The 25,943-nt window shown below is 41.9% G+C and overlaps 1 protein-coding gene and 1 long non-coding RNA gene across 2 annotated transcripts in view; both read right to left on the minus strand.

Annotated features, from left to right (window-relative positions):
- Window positions 1–5,839: 5,839 nt before the first annotated feature.
- LOC309485761 (uncharacterized protein) overlaps window positions 5,840–25,943 on the minus strand; it is an 86,420-nt gene continuing 66,316 nt past the window's right edge. Inside the window, exon 2 of the mRNA XM_082152786.1 lies at window positions 5,840–6,894. Coding sequence (XP_082008912.1) covers window positions 5,855–6,894 — 1,040 coding nt within the window. The 3' untranslated portion in view covers window positions 5,840–5,854. The remainder of the gene's footprint in view (window positions 6,895–25,943) is intronic.
- On the minus strand, window positions 16,458–20,733 carry LOC309486425. The gene is made up of 3 exons (XR_014201538.1): window positions 20,388–20,733; window positions 17,490–17,548; window positions 16,458–16,737 (listed from the first exon to the last, which is right to left on the minus strand). It is a non-coding gene; the product is annotated as an uncharacterized lncRNA (long non-coding RNA).

The following is a 25,943-nucleotide window of genomic DNA, read 5'->3' on the forward strand; positions in this document are numbered from 1 at the left end:
GCTTCTCCAAAGGAACATCTGGAGGAGGCCCTGGCCTTCTCCCTCGAGCGAGCACATGTTCGAGTCGTAGCTGCGTCCCTTGCAACAAAGACTTTAAACCTCTCCCATCCCGGGAGATGAACCTTATTTTCCGGTAACATTACATTCAGTGAGCCTTTCAAGCTTCCCGCGACACCGGAAGACGCAGCAGAAACAGGACACCATCCTCGCTTCCTGCCTCAGCCTCAGCCTCACCCGAAAGAGCACAGAATCTTGCAAGTAACGTACTCTCTCTAAAAGCTGTTCCAGGTGTCTTGTGAACTTAGGTTTCTGTATGTAATAATTACTAGCTTTTCCCTTCTCTCTATATCTTTCTTTCTTTCATTTCATTTCATTCTGATCACGCTATATTTTATGTTGTGTTTCGGTTAAATGTTTGTTTGTTTGTTTGCATTTTTACGTACGTTTATATTTGTAGTTTATATAATCTCTAGTGTGTGCCATTTTATTAATAAATCCATTTATACTTTTAATTGTCTCTGTGTTTGAAAACCCACCTTATAAAGTCAATGAAATTTAAAAGATCTAAGCTACAAGCTCGATATAAACTACATTTAGTAGTTCTTAATTCAGAAACTCGGTAAGTTTGATATTCGTGGCCAGAAGATAAAACTTTCTCGGAGTTAGAAAGGGATACCCCCTTCTTAACTTTAATGATCTTACATTTATTCGCTGGACGAATTAAATGTTGGTCAGACCAGTTACAGAACATAGGAAATCTAGATAATTGATCAAATAAATGTACATGCGACTTATGAATTATGACCATGAGTTATAATTATTAATATTACCAAAATTCCCTATATCCTTGAGCTAATTCACATTTACCCGAGTCGTCTATTGTTACAGTATATAATGTAACAACCTTGAAAATATTCAGAAGTAAAATGCAGTTGTGATGCCCAGTAAATTGTTATCACATTTGTGGTAATTTTTGTAATTTTATAAAGAAATGTTTTTGAACTTTGTTCAGGGGTAATTAACCTGTTTCTACCATTTATTTGCGCTAGTATATTTTATATAGAAATCAGGAGTAATTCTGGAGTTCGTCAGCAGGGGGCAGTGTGGCGCTTATTGTGCTCCCGGGGCGTTACGTCAGTTTGTCCCAATTTGCGGTCTTTCTCTTTCTGCTGAGCGAGATGAGAAACGGACGCAGACTTTGCTCTGTCTCATTTATTTCTCCTGTTTCAGGTTGGTAGATTGGTAAATTAAGTTAAATAACTGAAATGTAATATTTTTACATGTCGCTGAATGTTTCAAGGTCCATGTAACAAGGCTGTTTTATGAAAATGTGGATATATATGTATATATAGCAGCAGTTGTACTTTCACGCCCGGTGACGTCAATCTGTAATTTACGTCACGTCGAACAGAATTTTATTTTTAGTTATTATTATATTATTTCTAGGTTTAATAGTTTTGAAATGTATGATATTGTGTAATATGTGAAAAGCTAGTGTTAAAACGTACTCGGTTACTAACGTAACCTCGGTTCTCTCTAGAAGAGGGAACGAGTACTGCGTAAGATATCTTACGCTAGGGGAAAATCCTTTTCCGCGAGATATTGAAGCCAAAAATTATCCTTAATTTTGTAATAATGCAAAACGCGTTGCAGCAGCAATGCAGACATAGGCGAGACAGCTCGCGCGCCTATTGGCTGCTCTGCGGCAACTGCAGCAGCCTATCGAGCGAGGCCTGGCGTGACGTCAGACCCAATCAGGGCACTTCGCGCCCGCTGCGTCACGTCCCGCCGAAATGGGCGTGGTCTAGGCCTATAAATATCGCTCGCAGGCAGCTATTATCTGGTTTTTCATCATCGAAGCAACCAGAGCGTGTGCATGCACGGCAAGATACGCAGTACTCGTTCCCTCTTCTAGAGAGAACCGAGGTTACGTTAGTAACCGAGTACGTTCTCTTACGAGAGGTCTCTCGTACTGCGTAAGATATCTTACGCTAGGGGACCCAGTGTAAAACGCCGTGCATGCTGAGATCTGACACCAAAGACCCAAGGGCGAAAGCCCGGGGTACATATAGTGCACAATCACTCAGTGAACTCACAGAGAGTCCGGGAAGAAGGAGGGGTGCAGCCTCACTTTTCCACATAAAATAGTGTCGAAGGGACGCAAATTTCATCATACAGACAGGGCGGGGTACGGCCTGAACTGATGGGAAAAAATGTGGGTCTTACACAGTTTGCCCAGCTTTAAACTGTCGAAAAATTGAGCTGTGCTCAGTAAACGCAGCATTCTGAGCTGAACGCATCAGGTCAGATAATACTGGTAGTTTAGACCGACAGCAGCCTGGCCTGCAGGGCGGGAACCTCTAGGTTATAAAACCTTATAAATGTAGACGGGGAGGCCCAGCCTGCCGCCATACAAATATCTTGCAAGGCAATCCCACTTGACCAAGCCCACGAAGAGGCCATGCCTCTTGTGGAATGTGCTCTGACACCCAAAGGGCACTGCATGCCCTTGGAGGCGTATGCCAGCGCTATAGCATCAACTATCCATCTGGATAGGCTCTGTTTCGACGCGGCTAGTCCCTTAGAACGTCCGCTAAACGAAACAAAGAGCTGTTCCGTCTGTCTGAAAACAGACGAGCGAGACACATAAGCTCGTAATGCCCTGACTGGGCAAAGGAGGCTCGCGTCTCTTTCCTCATCAGGGACCGGTAGGGCTGACAGAGAGATAATCTGCGCCCTAAACGGTGTGTTGAGGGATTTTGGAACATAACCGTGCTTAGGTTTGAGTATAACTTTTGAGTCATTGGGCCCAAACTCCATGCACGCCGCGCTCACAGAGAGCGCGTGCAGATCCCCTATGCGCTTCACCGAAGCGAGAGCCAGCAAAAACACCGTTTTGAAAGACAGGTGTTTCAAATCGATTGACTGTAAAGGCTCAAATGGCGCACCTTTCATGGCTTCCAGAACCGTAGAAAGGTCCCATACGGGGACTGAGGGAGGTCTGGGAGGATTCAGTCTCTTAGCTCCTTTAAGGAAGCGGATGACTAAATCGTTCCTTCCTATTGACCGACCAAGCGTTGTTTCTGAGAACGCTGCTATAGCCGCCACATAAACTTTGAGCGTGGAGGGGGCCCTGCCCCCATCCAACAGCTCTTGTAGGAAGGAAAGCACCTCCGTCACATCACAATTTGTGGGTGACACACCACGGGCTGTGCACCAGCCCGAAAACACTGACCATTTCGAAGAATAGAGTCGTCTTGTAGACGGAGCTCTAGCCTGCGTGATCGTGTTTAATACTCCTTTAGGGAGTCCAACATGTACCCGTTGATGGCCCAGACATGAAGGGACCATAGATCCGGGTGAGGATGCCAGATCGAGCCGCGGGCCTGTGAGAGGAGATCTCTCCTCACTGGTACTGGCCACGGGGCAGTACTTGCTAACTGCATCACGGCTGGGAACCAAGGTTGGTTTTTCCAGAACGGTGCTACCAGCAGTACTGAGCATCCTTCTTCCCTGATCCGTTCTATCACCTGAGGCAGGAGAGAGACGGGGGGAAAAGCATAGAGCGGGCGGCGGGGCCACACATGGGACAGCGCGCTCCTGCTCTTGGAGAAAAATTCTTGACAGTGAGCGTTTTCTTGAGACGCAAACAGGTCCACTTCCGCTCTGCCGAATTTCTTCCACAGCAGTTGGACTGTCTGTGGGTGTAGGGACCATTCGCCTGCCGGAACATTGTTCCTGGACAGTCTGTCTGGTCCTATATTCATGATCCCTGGCACGTGCGCTGCTCTGAGCGAGCGCAGGTTGCACTGAGCCCATACCAGGAGGCGTTCTGCCAGCCTGTACAGTTTCTCGGATCTGATGCCGCCCTGGCGATTTATGTAGGATACCACAGACATGTTGTCCGAACGGACCAAGACGTGGTGACCTTTTATTTGGGGACAAAAGCGCGTCAGCGCGTTGTCTACTGCCAGCATTTCGAGGCAGTTTATGTGCAGGAGCTTCTCCCGTTCTGACCACTGGCCGAAGAACGGTCTGCCCTCGAGCAGCGCTCCCCATCCCGAGGTGGACGCGTCCGTGGACACCACTTTCACCCTCGAGGAAGTCCCCAGGCTTACACCTGATTGGTACCAGTCGTTCGCTTTCCAGGGTTTCAGAGCTGTAACGCATTTCTGATTGACCCTGAGGCGAAGCAAACCGGGTGCCCACGCTTTGCGTGGGACTCGCGCTTTCAGCCAAAACTGCAGCGGGCGCATGCGGAGCAGACCCAGCTGGAGTACTGACGATGCTGAGGCCATGAGACCTAGCATCTTCTGAAATCTTTTGAGCGGGACAGACGCGCCGCAGCGAAAAGAGTTCGCTGTGCGTCGAATGTCTACCGCGCGCTGTTGTGATAGTCGCGCTATCATGGATAGTGAGTCCAGTTCTGTGCCCAGGAAAGATATTTTCTGACTGGGTGACAGGGAGCTCTTCGCCCAATTGACACTCAGACCCAAATCCTCAAGGTGATCGAGTAAAATGGTCGTGTGTTCTATGAGCACTGCGCGAGATTGTGCTAGAATCAGCCAATCGTCCAAATAATTCAGCACTCGCATGCCTCTCATTCTGAGGGGTGCGAGCGCCGCGTCCATGCACTTCGTAAATGTACGGGGTGCTAGGGACAAACCGAACGGCAGGACTGTGTACTGATATGCCTGGCCCTCGAAGGCGAATCTCAAAAATCGCCTGTGACGTGACGCTATCTGTATTTGAAAATACGCGTCTTTCAGATCTATTGACACAAACCAATCTCCTTGGCGAATCTGCACAAGGATTTGCCTGGTCGTGAGCATCCTGAACTGTCGCTTCACAAGCACTTTGTTCAGTTGCCTTAGATCTAGTATGGGTCTGAGACCCCCGTCTTTTTTCGGTACCAGGAAGTATCTGCTGTATAGCCCTCCCTCGCTCTGATCTTGAGAGAGAGGTTCTATGGCCCCTTTTCTCAATAGTTTCGTCACTTCGGCTCGAAGTAGATGTGCTACTTCTGTTTTTACCGTGGTCTCGACGCGCGCCACATAGCGGCGAGGGCGTCGGCGAAACTGCAGCGAATAGCCTCTTTTTATAATGTTCAGCACCCACTTCGAAACCCCGGGCAGCTTTGCCCATGCGTCTGCATGGACAGCTAGGGGTCGAATACGAAGCGCGCTCCGCTCGCTCAGCGATGGAGAAGCTTCTGTGTGCTGTAACACAAGCGTGTCGCTCGTGACATTTGAGGCATGGGGCGCGCTGATGACAGCGGGCAGATTGCCCGCGCTCGACTCCTCTACGGTGGTTAACCGCGAGGGGGAGGGCTGGGCGGTTCCCGTGGGAACTGTCATGTCTATGTGTGGATGTGGGCGCGGGACAGCGGGCACATTTATCACACCGAAAACATCGTTCGCTTGCGTGAAGCGAGTGCACGTTGGTTTCGTTTTTACAGAAACCGTGAGACATGCATAACGTGGTGTTAGTGGGCACTGGGTAGTGGGCACATTCACCATGTTTGAAGCGCAACCGACCTGAGTCGGTTTTATGTGCGCGAGCCCTGTGTGACAGGCTGTGCTTATGTGTAGGGATGGGCACTGGGCAGTGGGCATTCTTACTAAACACGAAACACCATCGGCCGTGGCCGGGACACCAGAAAATACGCTCTTTTGGGGATTTATCTGGGTAGCCGTGAAAACGGCATTTGTGTGCAGGCAAGCGGGTGACAGAACCGACTTGTTGGCTGCAGAAAACACTGGAACAGTCACATTTTCTGGAACTGGACGAGCGAATAGCTTTGGTGTGAGTCCGGCCGCAGCGGGACTGGAACACCGTCGTTTTCCTAGCTGTGCTAGGACGACTTCGGGGCCTCGGGCTTCACCGTAACCTTAGGTCGCGAGCCGCGTCCTGCGGGGCGGCGACCGGATGAGCGGGAGCGCGGTCTCGCGCTTCTGGCCTGGCGGCGCTGTGAAGTGGAGGCAGTGGACGGTGGCTGTGGCTGTGAGCTCTGAGCAGACGGTTTTGCACGGCCTGCTGCAGAGCTGGAGCGCTTCGGGAGGAAGTGCTTCATAGCCTGAGACGCTTTCTGTACCTCTGCGAATCTCTCCGCGAAATCTTTGACGGAGGATCCGAAGAGGCCTGCGGCGGAAAGCGGGGCGTCGAGGAACGCGGTGCGCTCAGACTCGGCCATTTCCGAGAGCGTCAGCCATAGATGTCTCTCAGACACGGTGAGAGAAGCCATAGTCCGTCCAATGGCTTGCGCTGCGGACTTAGTAGCACGAAGAGCGAGGTCCGTGGCACTCCTTAAGTCCGGCACGCAGATCGCGTCAGGTCCTTCCTCATCCAGCTTACGGAGGAGATCGGCCTGGAAGATCTGGAGCGTTGCCATGGTGTGCAACGCTGACGCAGCTTGCCCGGCGGCGGAGAAAGCGCGGTGGAGCAAGCTCGACGTCGTGCGGCAAGCTTTAGAGGGTAGGGCCGGCTTAGCGCGCCGTCCAGCGGAGGGCGGGCATAAGTGGGCCGCTATCGCCTCTTCAACCGGCGGCAGCGAGAGGTATCCTTTGTTCTTGGCATCGTCAACAGCGGAGAATGCCAAAGAAACAGCAGGACGCACTCTAGCAGAATAGGGGGCGCTCCAGGACTTGGCGACTTCTTCGTGTAACTCAGGAAGAAAAGGCGCCGGTCTGGACACAGGTGAAGCGCGCTCCCCAGGCAGGAAAAATCCATCCAGCCGGTTGTGAGCGGGCTGCTCAGGCGAAGACCACTCGAGGCCGAGGCTCGCCGCGGCCTGTGCGAGTACTCGCATGAGTTCCGTCTCGATGGAAGCTCTCTTGCCTGACGAAGTGCGGGCAGGGGGCGCGGGGTCCTCAGAGCCCGCCCAATCCTCACTGCCTGACGCCAGGATAGAGCAGGAATCATCCTCTCCCAGCAGGGCTTCCTCATCCGCGATATCAACGGAAGCGGCGGCAGACGGCGGCCGCTGTCCGTCAGGAAGCGAAACAGAAGAAGCCGGGGAAGCAAGCGGGCGAACCGGCGAGCTTTGGCGGCTGAGGGAGGGTTCCGAGGCCCGCTGGGCACGGCGCTTTTTACGGCGCGACGCCGCGGCGGGCGGGGGAGCAGTCTCGGTGAAGACGGCTAGGCGAGTCCTCAGAGTCGCCATTGCCATCAGCTCGCAGTGAGGGCATCCGCCGTCAGCGAGCGCGAGAGCTGCATGTTCCTCACCCAGGCAGGAAACGCAGATCACGTGGCGGTCCCCGTCGCTGAGTGTGGCTCTGCACGAGCCGCAGGAAGGCATCTTTAAAAAGACGCTAGCTCTTTTAGAAATGTGTGTCGCCGCCGCGACACACACACACAGAAATACAGTGCAATAAAGAGAAGGATATAAGCGCCGGAAAGCGCAGCAGGAAGGCAGGAAGGCGGCGCGGCCAGCGACTTCAGTGACTCGTCCCGCTGAAGGTGCTCTCTCTCGACGGCGCGGCTTCTAATCCAGCTCCAGCGATGCGTGTGCTTCGCTTGAAGGATGAAAAAAATCAGATAATAGCTGCCTGCGAGCGATATTTATAGGCCTAGACCACGCCCATTTCGGCGGGACGTGACGCAGCGGGCGCGAAGTGCCCTGATTGGGTCTGACGTCACGCCAGGCCTCGCTCGATAGGCTGCTGCAGTTGCCGCAGAGCAGCCAATAGGCGCGCGAGCTGTCTCGCCTATGTCTGCATTGCTGCTGCAACGCGTTTTGCATTATTACAAAATTAAGGATAATTTTTGGCTTCAATATCTCGCGGAAAAGGATTTTCCCCTAGCGTAAGATATCTTACGCAGTACGAGAGACCTCTCGTAAGAGAACCAAACGTTATATATTCTAAAAGTGGTTTAAAAACAAGTTAGAAGTCTGTCAGCTCATGCATTGTGGAAGAGTCAAAATGATTGCTAATTGAAAATGGAAAATGCATTTAGGAATTATATGCAAGTGGTAACATAAGCTAGGTTTTATATTAAGTTGAAAAGAGACAACTTACAAGGTAACAGTGGTTATCATTTTGATTTATTTGATCAAATACAATTTATATCTCAGTAATTGCTGAATGTTGAGAAAAGACAAATTGTATTTTATTTTTGAAACTGTCTATTTCATCAGAAGACATTGTGTGTTGTAACCTAGTAGGATTTTAACTGTGATTGTGTAATAAATCCTCTTGGAGCTCTTTCTGCTAAGAGATGAGAAACGGACGCAGACTTTGCCCTGTCTCATTTATTTCTCCTGTTTCAGAGCGAGAGCATATAAGCTGTTTACATGATACCAGCCGGTACCTGTAACACAGTAGTAGCATAATATAAATACAAAACTATAATAAAAACCCGGATAAGGAGTTTTTTCCCCTGCAGAATACATACCTCTAGTTTTACTCTTGATACTAAAAACTTGTTATTAAAAGTACTTTTTTTCAGAAATTACTCTTAAAAAAAAAAAAAAAAAAAACCTCAGTGACATGGCAGCCATCGATTGAGTCAGCCCTGCAAACCTGTTGGTAGACAACACTCAAACACTCTGGAGACCTTCCCAGATGATGTCCCACCAGCAGGAGGCCTTACCAGGGGCAGTCCATTCCAGTCCAGCAGCTCCAGGGTCTCCCTGCTCAGCTGAATAAAAGTCTACATCATTTTTTTCTTATTTTATGTAGGCTACTGTAAATGTTTGTTGATTTTGATATGTTTAACGTATGTTGTTAATAGTTGGAAAAAGTACTTTAATGTAGCCTGTGGAACAAATGATTTTCATTTACATTTAGAAATTATGACTGTCAAAAAAATAAACAATATCCAGAACAATTCATTCTCTTTTATTTACACATTTAAAGTTGCATAAAAATAATGTACAGATTTTTTCTTTCCTTAAACAAGCAAACAAAGTTAAACAAGAATATGTAGAAAAAATATATATTTTTCAATCATTCTCTCAAGAAGAGAAAACAGTCTGTCCATCCTCTCCCTACTCTCCTCGCCTCTGCCTTCGTGCTGGTGCTGGCTCCTCCTCACCGTGGGCACCCACTGCTGAACTCGGCCCTGAGGACAAACCAGGGCCAAGTTTCAGCAGTGGGTTTCCCACTCACACCCTTACCTGTCCCAGGACACTTGCAATCCTAAGGGCAGAGAAAATGAACCATGGCTTGTTAACAACAACAGCACAATACATTTCAGCAAAGACGTGTGTATTAACTTTCTAACTTTTTTTTTTTGAATTGCTCTAAAAAAGCTTAACACATGGGTGCAATCTTAAGTGCATTGTTAACACTGCAAAATATGACACATCAAGACATGCATACAAAATACTTAAGAAATCATATTTCTATATACTCAAATTTGGTTAAAACCACATAGCTTTCATGACAGCACTACAAAAACACATAAAAGTGAAGCCCCATTCCCTTATCAACTGCTTTTCTTATTGTTGTGGGCTTTATAGGCTGAGTGATATTTCTTATAATACACAAGTGAGATAGACTAGTGCAAATATTACAAATAGATCGTTAAACTAATAATATTAGTTAGCACAAGTTTTGCCTAAAACTACCTGACAAATGAAGCCACGCAATGGTTATGAAGGAGTTAAGATGAAGTTTATAATAAACTTTAACTCTGGTTTCGCTAGCTATTTGAGTTAACCCCCTGAGGTCTACGGTATCGCCGGCGATACCAGCTCGCTTTTTTTTTATCAATGTAAAAGAAACTCATAAATACTCTGTTGACTTTGATTTTCCATAGGAGTTTCATACATCAATCGATTCTGTTAAATGTGTATTATTTTTGTGTATACTCACAATAAAAACAAAGTGTTGTGCTTTTTGCCAAATAAAGAAAAATAAACACGAAGCGAGTTCTGCCTTCTCTCTGCCAGTGAAGTCCATTCTGAAACGCGTCCGAAAATGAACAATAACTGAGCGAATACTCAGTCAAACAGGCATACAGACACACAGGCATGAAGCTTGAATTCTCTTCTTTTAAATGAAGTAATTTATATAAAAAACAAATATTCTCATCTTGTGAAATCTGTATTAAAAGAGAGCGATTCCAGTCGAGCTCATCTCATCTCATTACCTTTTAATCGGCCCCGCCCACGGAGAGCGCGCGCTATTCAAACGCAAATGACTGAGACGATCCCATACAAACTGTGAACGCCCACATATCAGCTCGAGAAAACACATCAAGTTTATTCAGATCAGTGTAGTTGTCTACACTGTCTCGCAGCGCTGTGAGGAATAATAATAATGGAAAACTTACCTCAGAAGTGCTGGTATTTCGAGGAGCAACGGATGGAATAATGTAGTAAGTTTTTTTTTTCATTCTCAAGTAAATCGCGTTTCTGTGTGAATGAATGAACGGCAGAGATGCGCTGTTTACCACAACTCGCAAAAAGACGGTTTAAATTTGAATTGCGTTTCTGTGTGTGAATAAATGATCTGCTTTTAGCAAACTATTTTGCTATACTGAGTAAAATCGATTGAAATATGTTGAAATAAAATGTATTTGTATAAGCAACGTATTAAACTGCAAATTAACATTTATATTCCTTATAATAAAAACGAAAGACCTATTTTACAGACAAATGAAAGACAACATTTCGTTGATTAGTTTTGGATAGATTACACATTTTTACTGTAAAATATCTGCCACCTCAAATAAGCTTTTGTTTGCCAATTTTTGCTAATATGTTAAATATAGTATGTTTTGTCAATGTAGGCTAGGCTATATTCGAAGTTTGAAATATGTATGATAAAATGTATACTTTAGTTTTTACAAAGAAAGATTACACTTCAATTGTTGTTGTAATTGTAACCTTTTTAATAAAAAAATATATATTTACAAGGTAGATGTAAACAAATTTTAAAAGGTAAATATAAGCATTTTCTTTAAATAATTTTTATTGTGTTTTATTATTGACAAATTTGGGGAGAGGATACATATTCCAAAACTGAAAATACAGTATGAGAATTAACTGCACAATTAATAGACATGTTTTCCTTGGATATTATACAATTTGCAAGCAAAATTTGTAAAAAAAAAAAAAAAAAAATTGACATGCTTCCAACTGTGAACCAATTTGGTAGAATATATAGTATATATATATACAGTATATATATATATATATATATATATATATATATATATATATATATATATACTGTATATATATTGCTCTTGCATTCTTTCTTGTGGCTATAGGTGACACACCTGAATGAATGGCTCATTAAGTATGCGGGCCCCATTGTCTCCTGAGGTGTGAACCACTACATATGCATGATGCTGTTGAATCGTTGACGCCCCTTGCGCATATTGCCTTTACAAACAAAAAGTGTTTTACAAGATTTAAATCAATGTATTGTGTTATGTGAATGATAAGGGCAGGATGATTTTCACATCATTTTGAAGAAAAAACTCTAGGCAAAGACATCAATTAGTCAAAAGTCTTATTGACACGTATTTAGTATGTGTTTTGTGGCTTTATTTCAGAAACTTTAGTTTTTAGTTTTTTCAATAACCATGCATAAACATTATTCTCTCAAAAATACAAACATGTACATGCATGTTGCTCACATATTATGGTAGCCATGTTTGTGCTAAATAGAGTGTAATTATACCTTTGCCATTAATATGTTTATAAGCAACTGAAAAAAGCACAAATGTCAGGGCATGTCAGAACATCTCAAGGACCCCAAAAACCCCTCAGACCTCAGAGGGTTAATGAAAACATAATACTTACATTTAAATGTGAATTTGCTGTCCACCACCGATCTCTAGTCTCGGCCGCCTTTAAAAATAAATAAAAAATGCTGTCGTCACCGACGTGCAATGACTTATGGGGTAGAATAGGGTAGGATAGGCCGTTAAGTGTCCATTTATGTATCCTTCCTTTCACGGGGAAACGAAGGGCGCATTTGGCGTCGCTTTAGAATCAGGGTAGCCTTCGTCGCGTCGCGATGACGCAACCGGCCTTCGAATACGGCCTTCGGAGGATGCACAACTGAATTGGGACAGCCTTCATCGCGCCGCGGTGACGCAATCGGCCTTCAAATGCGACCTTCCAAGGATGCAGCCTTTGAATTGGGACGTCCTTCATCGCGCCGCTGTGAGGCAATCGGCCTTCAAATGCGGCCAATCGGCCTTCAAATACGGCCTTCGGAGGATGCAGCCTTCACATTGGGACACAGCTTTTGTCTTTCTCAGGTGTGAAAGCCATACATATTAATGATGTGATCACGCTTCTTAGCATAAAGCTTTCTTACACAAAACACGTCTTACAAATTTTAAATCAATATATTGTCTTATCTGAATGAGCAGTCAGGATGATTTTCACATAGTTTTGGAGCAAATATTCGAGGCTACGTGATACAATTTTCAAAAGTCTTGTGAAGAAATAATCAGTATGGGTTTCATGGCCTTATTTCAGTGACATTTTTATTTTTTGTATTTTCACAAACCACGCATAAATGTCATTATCTCAAAACTACAAACTTTTACATACATGCTGCTGACATATTGTTGTAGCAGAGTTGTGCTAAATACAGTGTAATCAGACTTTAGCCATGAAAATGTCACAAGTAACAGAAATAAGCACAAATGTCAGAGCATGTCAGAACACCTCCAGGGCCAGAAAACAGCTCAGACCCCAGAGGGTTAATTCTGCTGTCAGTATTTTCCAAAGGATCATGGAGAACGTGATGAAGGACCTCAACATCGTGGTCTATTTGGATGACCTGCTGGTGATGGGCAGGGACGAAACTGAGCATCTGATGAACCTGGACAGAGTTCTACAGCGGCTGCAAGAAAATGGCCTGAGAGTAAAAAAGGCAAAGTGTGACTTGGGGAAAACACAAATCGAGTACCTAGGTCACATGTTGGATGGAAAAGGAGTCTACCCCTTCTAAAGACAAGGTCAGAGCCATGCATGATGCTCCAACACCCACAAACATCAAAGAGCTCAGAGCTTTCCTGGGGTTAGTTAACTATTATGGTGGTTTTTTGCCGCAGCAAAGTACTGTTTTGGCCCCACTTTACAGACTGCTGAAGGACCAAACAAAATGGGGGTGGAGTAAAGTGGAACAGAGCGCTTTTGATAGGTGCAAAGAAATGTTAGCCAGTGACACAGCGAGCAAAAAGTCGTCTAGAAGACGTCTAAAAGACATCATTCTTAGACATCCAGAAGACGTCCTCACAGGAGCCCGAATGAAAGTTTTTTATACGTCTTTTCTGGACATTGTATAGACGTCAATTAAAGACGTGCTAAAGACGTCATTCTTAGACATCCAGAAGACGTCCTCACAGGAGCCAGAATGAAAGTTTTTTTTACGTCTTTTCTGGACATTGTATAGACGTCAATTAAAGACGTGCTAAAGACGTCATTCTTAGACATCCAGAAGACGTCCTCACAGGAGCCAGAATGAAAGTTTTTTATACGTCTTTTCTGGACATTGTATAGACGTAATTTAAAGACGTGCTAAAGACGTCATTCTTAGACATCCAGAAGACGTCCTCACAGGAGCCAGAATGAACGTTTTTTATACGTCTTTTCTGGACATTGTATAGACGTCAATTAAAGACGTGCTAAAGACGTCATTCTTAGACATCCAGAAGACGTCCTCACAGGAGCCAGAATGAAAGTTTTTTTTACGTCTTTTCTGGACATTCTATAGATGTCAAGTAAAGACTTGCTACAGACGAAATTGTTAGACATCTAAAGGCAGTCAGAATAAAAGTTGTATTAGACGTGTTTTCTGTAGTAGAAATGTCAAAGACTGTTAAAGACCCATACTGACATGGAAATCCTATATGTGCATTTTTCAAGGATCCAACTTTAAAAAATATTTACTTACAAATATTTACAAAACAGTGGCAGTAAGGGAGCTAGTTCTCACCGAGAAAAAACCCAGTTACTCAATGTTAATGGTTGTCGTGTCATGAAACTGCAGACACACAGACCATAGACCTAAATAAGATTTTAAAGAATATTGATAATATTGAATATTCAATTGAATAACTGTGTAGTCATGTATATACTTGCATTTGTATATCTTAACAATATAACTGTAATAAACTGCTTACCATTTTCCTGTAAAACAAACTAATCACTCCAAGAAATCAACTATTTAAATCTCAAAATATATTTTTATTACTATTTTGTTCTGCTGGACCAAAACTTAACAGCCGGAAGACTAAAGTATAAATTAACACAATACAACTTAAAAGCCTGAACAGTAAAGTTGTAAATTAACACAATTTCCCTTTAAATAGTCTATAAAATGTTGTTAAAACAATAACATAACAATTAACAAAATATGGCTGCTATAAGGTTCACAAGCTTCATTTATAGCAGCAAGCAGTTTCAGGTGATCGGCTACAGACTTTATTTGGACCTCTATTGCAGCTGGGTCCCATTTCATGACAGCAGCTACAATCAAAGCAAAAAAATCCACATGTTAAATAAATAAATACAAATGCCACTGTTGTGGTTTAGCTTATAGCAGAGATACATAGTTGAACATTTGAGTACTCGAATCAATTAAATGAAATAAATCACAAATCAAGTAAAATTACATCAAGCCTGATATAAGGCATTCCACACACACACACACACATATAGGTGCCATTTACAACTTCATGCGATTTTAGTGATCGGATAGCTATATGATCTTGAAAAGACCAGGTGTAAATGCCCTCCGAAACGCATTCGTGACGCATTTGAATCTGATTGCTCAAACCACTTCAGGAGGTGGTCTGGGCCGCATTCCAGAAGAAACTGGACAAGTGTAAATGCATCTGGTTGTTGAAACCACATGTAAATTTTACTCCTCCCAAAAACGCTCTAAAATAAAGTTGTGAGAGCGTGTTATAGGCTATATGTCATGTTATAGCAAGTTATGACGACGCTACTGCCGCATCGCCGCTGACCATCTAACGTTATTCATCAAGCCAACGTGCAAACTATCGCAAATTAAAGTGAAAGTAAGTCCCCGATGCTTAACACACAGTTATCATCATTAAAAGTAAAGAAACGAAATGATCTTACCAGGGCTGTTGCCGCTCTCTCCTATTGCGGTCTTTGATTTAGAAATTTTTACGGATGATCAACAAAATGCAGTTCATATCTGTTGCTTTCGGTGACGTGAACGCCATTAAATTTGCATAGCGAGGGAATCGAAGATCTGATTTATATCCGTTTTGCAAAAACACATGTATGTGACCAGGTGTAAATGGAATTGTTGTGATAAAACAGATAGCTATCCGATCTGAGAAAACGCATCAAGTGGCCAGGTTTAAACAGCCCCATATACACACACACACACACACACACACACACACACACATATTAGGGGTGTAAGTTAACGGTTCACAAAATTCATGGTTCGGTTCAATACGATACACTTGTGTCATGGTTCGGTACGTTTTCGATACAGGAAAAAGAAAGAAATGCCTTTTTTTTTTTTTTACTTTGAGGAATGATGAAGCTATAATTGACTCTTAGACTCTTAAAACAGCTACTTGAAAAAAAATGTAATGTAATATTGTAGTTATAAACAAAGGTTTATTTTAGTTCAGATTAACTTTGAGGGCAGTAATTTTATTCATGTCAAAATAAAACCAACGTAATGTAACTTGAAAGCATTATAGCCTACTATTCCTGCCAAACTTCCATGGTTACAGTTTGTTTTACTACAGTAAATCCATGGTGAATGTTGCTGATCTGTGGACACTGGATTGTTCATTCATGGCACAATGTTTCCACGTCAGCGCTGTTTGATCCGTTAATAACAGAGATATATGAATGCTTCTCACTAGATCTCGCAGCGATGTTATTACTTCAGTGGGGATCTCTTAGCGCCATGTAGTAACAGTGTCGCTTGATCAAGATCGGCTCGCGCTGCACTGGTCCAAACTGATAAACGGCCCGTGAAGCACATAATAACAGCACCTGCTTTCTGGTCAGTTAGCCTACAGTACCTGCTTTTTTTGTGGAAACCAAATCTTTTGATTGTGAGAGAGCCATGTGTTAAAAGTCAGATGGCACTTAAGCTACTTTATGATTTGCCCTATGTCTGAACAAAAGAAATAAAAGTTAACTATCTATACCATATTGAATTGCATAGCATCATATTTTTGCAATGCGTTGGATCGAAATCGAATCGCACCGGATCGTAATAAAAGTGAATCGTATTGCATTGCATCGGTAGCTGGCAGCTGCTTATATGTATCATTAATGTATTGTATCGTTGGCTATGCATCGAGATGCGTTTCGTATCGGCCTCAGTTATGGAGATGCACATCCCTAATACCTACATAGGAAAAGTAACTACATTTACATACTGTGAATCGTTTTTTCCATCGAAAATCGCAATTGTATCGAATTATGACATTTTCTTAATCTTACACCCCTAATATAAACACATAGGCTACATATAGTACTTTGGAGACCAATTGTGTTGAAATAACATTGAGACAAAGGAGGTAGAGGACGAATACTCACTTCTCTTGGTAGCTGTTCTGATGAATGACGGATCCTGGCCACAGAAAGATAAAAGAGAGAGGTAAAAGGGGGGAATTAATTAGCATGGGTCACATTTCATTCGTTTTGTCTGGTATCTAAAACTTATGTCTGATAGAAAAATGTGCATCACCAAAAGAAGGAACATGTAGATTAACACAGTGGATCTGTCCAAACGGTAATCGTTTTAATAACATTGTCATCTGTACAAAGAAAAAACTCTTCTGTTTTTAGTACATTGTTGATGTGTAAAAGTTCCTTAAGTTTGTGTGTTCTTGACGTCTTTTCTTTTAACCCTGCAGGTAGTTACATTAACGCATCTATTAATAAAAGTTTTACCTATGGACAGCCGCGGCGCTACTAAAAAGTCCAAGAACATTGTAAAGCTCACATGATAAGTGCAGAAAACATCTTGTGTAAACAACACAGCAAGCTGTGAGTACGCTGTATGAAGTTTCTGGTTACAATAATGGATAATTTTTCAAAAAATCTTTGTGGAAAGAAAGTCAGATATATATATATATATCTGGAATGGCACGAGAGAAGAAAAAAAGAGATCATTTTTTAATTTCGGAGTGCATTGTGCCTTTAAAATTGACTGCGGATATAAATACTGGGTAACACTTTAATTCGATAGTCCACTTTAGACATTCTACAAACTATAAGTAACTTTGCAACTACATGTCAACTATCTGTCATCAGAGTATTAGTAGACTGTCTGCTTAATAACACTCTGTTTTGTTGGTCCCCCAACAGACATTCTACTGACTATAAGTTACTTGGCAACTACAAGTCAACTTATTCTCCTAACCCGAATCCTAACATCTAAACTTAACCTACCAGCCTATTGACTGTCTACTACAGCCTACTAATACTCTAATGAGAGTTAGTTGACATGTTAGTGAAAGTGGACTATCGAAATAAAGTGTAACCAGATACTGCAGTGGATACTTACTAGTGATGGACTTGTTTCTCTGTTGGTGCCTATTCTGCTCCGTAAGTCCAATGCTTGATCTAATTTTTTTTTATTTTTTTTTTTAAAGTGTGTTAATAGGATTATTGATCGCGTACCATAGGACCATTTTTTTATGTTCCATAAGTGTTATATAAATCTGGAGAACCCTTACTAAAAATCAGAGGTGGGACAAAGTCATTGTTATGCAAGTCACAAGTAAGTCTCAAGTCTTTGCCCTCGAGTCCCAAGTCAAGTCGAGTCAAAGATGAGGCAAGTCCCGAGTCGAGTCAAAAGTCAAAGCCAACAAGTCTCAAGTCGAGTCCAAAGTCCCACCATTTTAGTTTCGAGTCATTTCAAGTCCTCTTACCACAGAAATAAAATGTATACAAATCATGTATGTCTGTAAGATTTGTATTTATTTACATTTACATTTATTCATTTAGCTGATGCTTTCTATCCAAAGCGACTTACAATTGCTATATATGTCAGAGGTCGCACGCCTCTGGAGCAACTAGGGGTTAAGTGTCTTGCTCAGGGACACATTGGTGTCTCACAGTGGATTCGAAACCCGGGTCTCTCACACCAAAGGCATGTGTCTTATCCATTGCGCCACCACCACCACCATTTATTTAAACCTCTTTTTATACAATGACATTAATCAAATACAGTAAAAAACAGAAAATTATATACATAAAATACATAAAAAACAGGGGGGGGGGGGTGCAATTGTGATGCAATTATTAATAATTGTGATGTAATTTTTGCATCACAATAAGTGTATTGTGATTGTCAAAACATTTTAGTAACTAAACTGAATTTTATTAGGTTTAGTGACAACATGTTACAATGTTTACATGGTTCAATTTCTGGTAAGCTACGCTTTTTTATTATTTTAGTTCAATTCAATTATTGTGATTTGATTTAATATTGACTCATTTGGATAAATATTAGGTAGGCTACACAATATAGGCATTCATTTTTCTCAAGAAAAAAACAACTCACCTAATGCTGTAAACATACAGAGAGCCCTATCAGCTGGCAGGATTATGTAAGGTTAAAAATAACACAAATATAAGTAAAAATATAATAAACATGCAATATAGTACACATATTTAGCAAAATACTCTCTATAGCTCTTTTTTTCTAGCCAACTAACGTGCAATAGCCTATTATGGTCATTAAATGGCTTTCCTGAAGTAAATGTTATGTGACATAATTGTTCTCCAACTGTTTTATTGACCCCTTTGATTGATGGGTCGATATTATGAATGAGGAATATACATTTCGGTAAGTTGTACTGTATCTTTCAACAGTGTTCATTCGTGTTTAACGTTATTTACTATCAGCTAGAGATGATCGGTTCACGTGCCGCTAGGGATCTGTCGTGTCACATTTACAAGCACCAAAAACGGTATTTATTGTCTGGATTTCGTAATAAAATTTACAGAATCTGAGAGCTGAGATTTTTTTATATCATAACTAACCTGCTCTGTCTAGTCTGTCGATCTCCATGTCCTCTTTGCCTCGCGATTTTTCTGTGCGTGAGAAAATGGATGTGTGGCGTGAGAGCGTGTGAAAAGTGTCAATTGTGTGTGTCTCACGGTGAATGCGTGAGAGTTGGCAGCTATGTCAGCTAGTACATCCGATAAGGTGCTTAGCATTCGTTCAAATTCGTAGCATGCGTTGTTGCTTGTTGTGCTTCATTGGTTGTCTTGCAATGTGCCTGCTTAGATGCTGTCGAATCAAAACAACGTGGGACTACTGTGATTGGATGTCGTGCAGGCAGCGCGCGTGCTCTCTGCATGCATACAGGTGGTGCACATTTTTTCCACAGATGCAGATAAACTGAGAGTGGCGCGGCCGTGTGAACATTTTTTCCCCAGTTTTCATGGGAAGTAGCAAGTCTTCTCGAGTCAAAAGGCGCAAGTCCAAGTGAAGTCACGAGTCATTGATGTTAAAGTCCAAGTCGAGTTGCAAGTCTTTGTACATTTTGTCGAGTCGAGTCTGAAGTCATCAAATTCATGACTCGAGTCTGACTCGAGTCCAAGTCACATGACTCGAGTCCACACCTCTGCTAAAAATTAACAATGTTTTGCGACACTAACCAAATGGTAATAAATTATTGTAATACGTAAAATAGGTAAGAGGCCGCACTATGCATAAACTTTTATTTGCAAAAATGCGTTTCGGCGCGTGCAAACTGATGAAGGCACGCGCCGAAGCGCATTTTTGCAAATAAAAGTTTATGCATAGTGCGGCCTCTTTCCTATTTTACGTATTACAATTATCCAGGCCAGCACTCTAAAAGTTTATTAATATATGCAGTGAAGCCTGCTCCTATACTCACTTAATAAAATATTGAAATCAATCCACCATAAAACATGGTTTCTACACTATAATAAAAAACATGGTTAATTTAGCAAATGTTAAAGAAAGAAAGAAAGAAATGCATACAGGTTTGAAACAACTTGAGGTTGAGTAAATGATGACACAATTTTCAACTTTGAGGTGAACTAATCCTTTAAAAGAACAGCTCATCCAAAAAAAAAAAAAAAAAAAAAAAGTTCTCTCATTATGTAGCTTACTCACCCATATGTTGAAATTGTATGAGTTTCTTATGTAGAACCATAATTAAGATATCTTGAAAAATGCCTTTTATTTTTGTCATAGGCTACAATGCATACAGTTGTTTTATTCCCAAAATTCTTGTGTTTCACAAAAGTAAGTTATACAGGTTTGAAAATACTTTCATTTTGAAAGACATTTATTTTTGGGTCAGCTAACGTTAGGCCTGTAAACTCAAGAAGATAAAGCTTGTCTGGAGGGTTTGAACCAGTGCATTTGAGCAGATTCACATGTTCTGCCTCTATTTCACGTGTATTTTATGACAATACTCACCGCATCTGAACATCGTGTGGCTGGATAATATTTATTCCCCAAATGCCTGGATCATGAAGGAAACACACACATACACATCAATATTAGTTATTTGTTTTACTTACTTACGGAGACATTTGCAAAAGCTTGCTAAATTGACTCACCAGCTCCAAAACATATTATTACGACTCGTTAATTTAACTGATCGGTTAGCCATCCCGCGATCAATAGATTCATAAGCCTAGTTTGCAGATTCTTATAGTATAAGACTGTGACAGTTCCTTTCTGTCTAAATATACAATATATATTCTCAGTTCACTCGTTGTAAAGCTCCCATGCTGAGTTTAAAAATATTTTTTTTTATCATAAACTAATTAAGTTAGACAAAGTTATACAGTCGGCGCAGGCTTTTAGACAAGCAGATGAGATGCCGTCTGGGCCTGAAGCTTTCCTAGTCTTCTGTTTTTTGAAGACTCGGCTCACGTCCTCCACACAGACCTTAAGCTCAGGTTGGATGGCAGAAGGGGGGAGGAGAGGGGTTGCAGGAGGTGATGGTGGATGTGTGAAGTGCACATCAGAGCGGGTGTGAGGTGTGAGTCTGGGCTTCTCAAACCTGCAATAGAATGCATTGAGAGTGTCAGCCAGTTGTTGATTCTCCACAGATGGGGGGGATGGTGATTTGTAGTTGGTGATGTTCCTCAGGCCTCTCCAGACTGATGCCGGGTCGTTGGCTGAAAACTGGGTTTTCAGCTTTTCAGAGTAGCTTCTTTTAGCAACTCTGATCTCCTTTGTCAGTCTGTTTCTGGCCTGGTTATACAAGATTTTATCCCCACTTCTGTAAGCATCCTCTTTGGCATGACGAAGCTGTTTGAGTTTCCCAGTAAACCATGGTTTATCATTAGTGAATATTCGATAAGAATGTCCTGGTAGGAATGCATGTATCCTCACAGAAACTGATATATGATGTTACAGTATCTGTGAGCTCATCCAGATCGGTGGCTGCAGCTTCAAAAACAGTCCAATCAGTGCAATCGAAGCAGGCCTGTAGATCCTGCTCTGCTTCGTTGGTCCATCTTTTTACAGTCCTTATTACAGGTTTAGCTGATTTCAGTTTCTGCCTGTAGGTCGGTATAAGATGAACCAAACAGTGATCAGAGAGCCCCAAAGCTGCCCGTGGGACGGAGTGATACGTATTCTTTATCGTGGTGTAACAGTGGTCCAATATATTACTGTCTCTGGTAGGACATGTAACATGCTGTCTGTATTTTGGCAGTTCACGGGAGAGATTTGCTTTGTTAAAATTCCCAAGAATGATTAAAAGAGAGTCTGGGTACCTTTGTTCCATTTCAGCTATATGTAATGTATACATATATATACGTAATGTAGCCAGCTGTTGTATCGCCGCGCTCACACACGCGTCTGGAGGAATGTAAACATTCGCGAGAATGAATGAGGAAAACTCCCGTGGCGAGTAGAAAGGTTTACAGTTTATGAAATGCACCTCTAAGTTAGGAGAGCACATCTTCTTCAGTGTTGTTACATCTGAACACCAACTTTCGTTAATGTAGAAACACAATCCACCACCTCTCGTTTTCCCCGTTAGTTCCGCGATGCGATCCGCTCGGAACAGTTGAAAGCCCGGCAGATGTAGTGCGTTGTCCGGTATGGCTTCACTCAGCCAGGTTTCAGTGAAGCACAGAGCAGCGGAGTTTAAAAAATCCTTGTTAGTGCGGGTGAGGAGAAGAAGTTCGTCCATTTTGTTAGGAAGAGATCGGAGATTTGCAAGATGAATACTGGGGAGTGCAGTGCGGAGGCCGCGCTCGCGGAGTTTCACCAGCGCGCCAGCGCGCTTCCCGCGTTTGCGTCTGACCGCGCGTTTGAACAACACCGCTGCCCCTCCGACGAGAATGTCCAGTAAAACGTCTGAGTAATCAAAATCTGTAAAAAAGTTGTCTGGTGTGTGTTTCCTAATGTCCAGTAGTTCGTCTTTGGTGAAACTGATAGGAAAAGAATGACTAAACGCAGAACAAACCAACAAAAACAACACAATAACTGGAGAGCTCCACACCGAGGCAGCCATCCGCGGCGCCATCTTGTTCTTACGCGCCATCTTGTTCGTACGATCAATCTGCCACAGGAGCTGCTGATCCAGTTCTACTCAGCCGTCATTGAGTCTGTTTTAAGCACTTCCATCACTGTCTGGTTTGGTTCAGCTACCAAATCGGACATCAGGAGACTACAACGGACAGTCCGGACTGCAGAGAGGATTATTGGTGCCCCCTTGCCAGCCCTCCAGGACCTGTACTCTTCCAGAGTGAGGAAGAGAGCAGGTAAAATCATCACAGACTCCACTCACCCTGGACACCCCCTGTTTGAACTGTTACCGTCAGGACGGCGACACAGATCACTGGCCACAAGAACATCCAGGCACAGGAACAGTTTCTTTCCACAGGCCATTTCCCTTCTGAACACTTAACATGCCCCCCAATGCATATGCCTGTAAGTGCAATACTCCCACTGTCTAGTGCAATATTCTCTAAGTCAGGTGATATTTATATTTATATTATTCATACTACTCAAAATACTGTAAATATGTTCATAATCTGTAACATGCACTAGACTCCCACTGTCTAGTGTAATATTCTCTAACTCAGGTGATATTTATATTTATATTATAATTCATACTACTCAACATACTGTAAATATGTTCATAATCTGTAAATGTTTATTCAGAACCCAACTGTGACCCCTTTTTTAACTTTTTATACTATTTTTTTTTTTATATATATATATTTTATTCTTAGAATTTGTATTACTATGTTTCTTGTTGTATTTGTATTTGTATATGTGCACTGGAAGCTTCAGTACCAAGAAACATTCCTTGTGGGTGCAAGCACACTTGGCAATAAAGCTCTTTCTGATTCTGATTCTGATTCTGATACACATGCTAGCAGCACATAACATTAATACATTGGAATACCGTATGCACTAACAACATGCTCTAATCGCGTTTAGATTCTCAATTTAATACACTATATCTTGATGTAGAAGAATTTGTATAAAATAAAGTTTTACCTTCCGTAGATTGCAATATGTCCATTGATAAAATTCTTTGTCCATATTCCTTGTTTGTTCTTCATTTACATCCAGCAACACCCAGCAACTCGCTCAAAATAAACATTTATCAGTCCGATGAAAAATAATCCATGTTTTAAACGATGTAAAACCCAAAGAATAGGCAAATATTGAAGATCCCGCGCAGCAGCAAAGCAAACACCGACTCACTCAACTGACGTTTATTCAAACTTGACTCGTAAAGGCGCGCATAGTTGTCATTGGCTAGATTCCTGGATGACAGTCAGAATAAACAGAGAATAACCAATCATGCTCAAAACAGCTAGGAGAGACAGCCAATAGTGTGGCAACATTGCAATTACAGGAAAATATGTGTATATATATGTATATATATAAAATATATTATGTGCTATTTATTTGGTTGTATTTGTATGCTGGCTGTTATATTTAATCAATTGGTTAAATTGTTTTTTTCATTGCAGTGCATGATTAAAAATTAAACAATAAAAATGAAAGATTAAAAATACTGTAACTTACGGTAACTGACCATATAATATTTATTTACCACTGTTTCTGATAAAGTGCAATTTAATATAGCAAACAGTATATTAAACAGAGCAAACACTGCATACAATTCTGTATGTAGATCTATATGAAAATCTAATGAATTGGTATCATGGTGGTGACAGTTACATTCATGTGACCCATAATGACCCTTTTACACTTTCACAAATTCTTGACCTTTCCTTTAGAAACACTCTTATGCCTAATAATGTCAACATCCCTTTTCACCCTGTGTGGCACTGGTACACAACCTGTTGGTTTAGAGTTAATCCTCTGTCCAACGCAACACTTTGGTAACATTGGCATAATTATATACAAGTTACAACATAATACCCCGGGTTTCACACTTCACAGGCAAGCCTGTAGTCCCAGACTAAAATGCATGTTTGAGCTGTATTACCTGAAAGCAACTTGTACTGACATATCTTATGGCAGTGCCATTGTTTTGTCTCAAGATGCACGCCAGTAATGTTTTTTTTTTCTAAGGCACATTTTTAAAAGCTATAATTAAATACCCAAATTGAACTAAGGACAAATCCTGGCTTTATCTAAACCCTGTCTGTGAAACCGGGTCTGGGTTAGAAATTAAGGGTTAAGGTTAACCCTAACCCTAACCTTAAGACTTGTCTACAGACTTTTATTTAACTGCAGTGGTTAGGCCTTTAGCATTGATAAAGGACACAAATCTTCTCACTGTGACAGTCTGTTTAGTAAAGATTGTTTGTATGGATTGTCCCTAAACTAGAGCTATTGATGCATTCAAGACATACCTAGTATCATAAAGATCGTATTTACAAATTGAACACACATGAACGCCGCCACAATGATGAAAATATGAGTAGGAAGCTTGGGATTTTCTTTAATCCACAATCTTGAGTTATGAGTGTGTCAGTGAGAAACATTGTGGAATACCACAATACTTGGGTATTTAGCAGTTACATTGTCAGGCTTTTCTATTTACGATGAAGTAAGCTAATGCCTGCACAAAATATGACAGTGTTATAGTATAACAATAGAACATGTAGGCTAATGATACATTTTACAGTGGCTTCATAAATTAATTTAAAACATAAAAAAATAAAATAAAAAAATAGTAAAACCTCATGAATACAAACTTAAAAGTGCCTTGTGTGCATCATGAACCCTGTTGGTGTCTGACCAGCAAGATCAATTTAACAGTTAATGATATAGTCCGTAACAGTCAGTTAATTAATTTACAGATATTGTTTGTCATTTTGTTCTGAACTAGTTCAGGCTGTCAGTCATTGACTGTTTCTGGATTTCAACGGACATCCAGATTAGTATGAACGTCTGTTCTCAACTAGTTCTGGCTGTCAATGGACGTTTAGATTATGGCCATATTGGACATCTTTATTTACGTCATTTATGGACTGTTTCTGGATGTCAACGGACGTCCAGATTATAGTCAGTATGAACGTCTTTTCTGAACTAGTTCTGGCTGTCAGTAGACGTTTAGATTATGGCCAGATTGGACATCTTTATTCACGTCATTTATGGACTGTTTCTGGATGTCAACGGACGTCCAGATTATAGTCAGTATGAACGTCTTTTCTGAACTAGTTCTGGCTGTCAGTAGACGTTTAGATTATGGCCAGATTGGACATCTTTATTCACGTCATTTATGGACTGTTTCTGGATGTCAACGGAACGTCCAGATTATAGTCAGAATGAACGTCTTTTCTGAACTAGTTCTGGCTGTCAGGGGACGTTTAGATTATGGCCGGATTGGACATCTTTATTCACGTCATTTATGGACTGTTTCTGGATGTCAACGGAACGTCCAGATTATAGTCAGAATGAACGTCTTTTCTGAACTAGTTCTGGCTGTCAGTGGACGTTTAGATTATGGCCAGATTGGACATCTTTATTCACGTCATTTATGGACTGTTTCTGGATGTCAACGGAAAGTCCAGATTA

Source organism: Leuciscus leuciscus (assembly GCF_965113295.1).
Source record: "Leuciscus leuciscus genome assembly, chromosome: 2".
NCBI classification, from domain to species: Eukaryota; Metazoa; Chordata; class Actinopteri; order Cypriniformes; family Leuciscidae; genus Leuciscus; species Leuciscus leuciscus.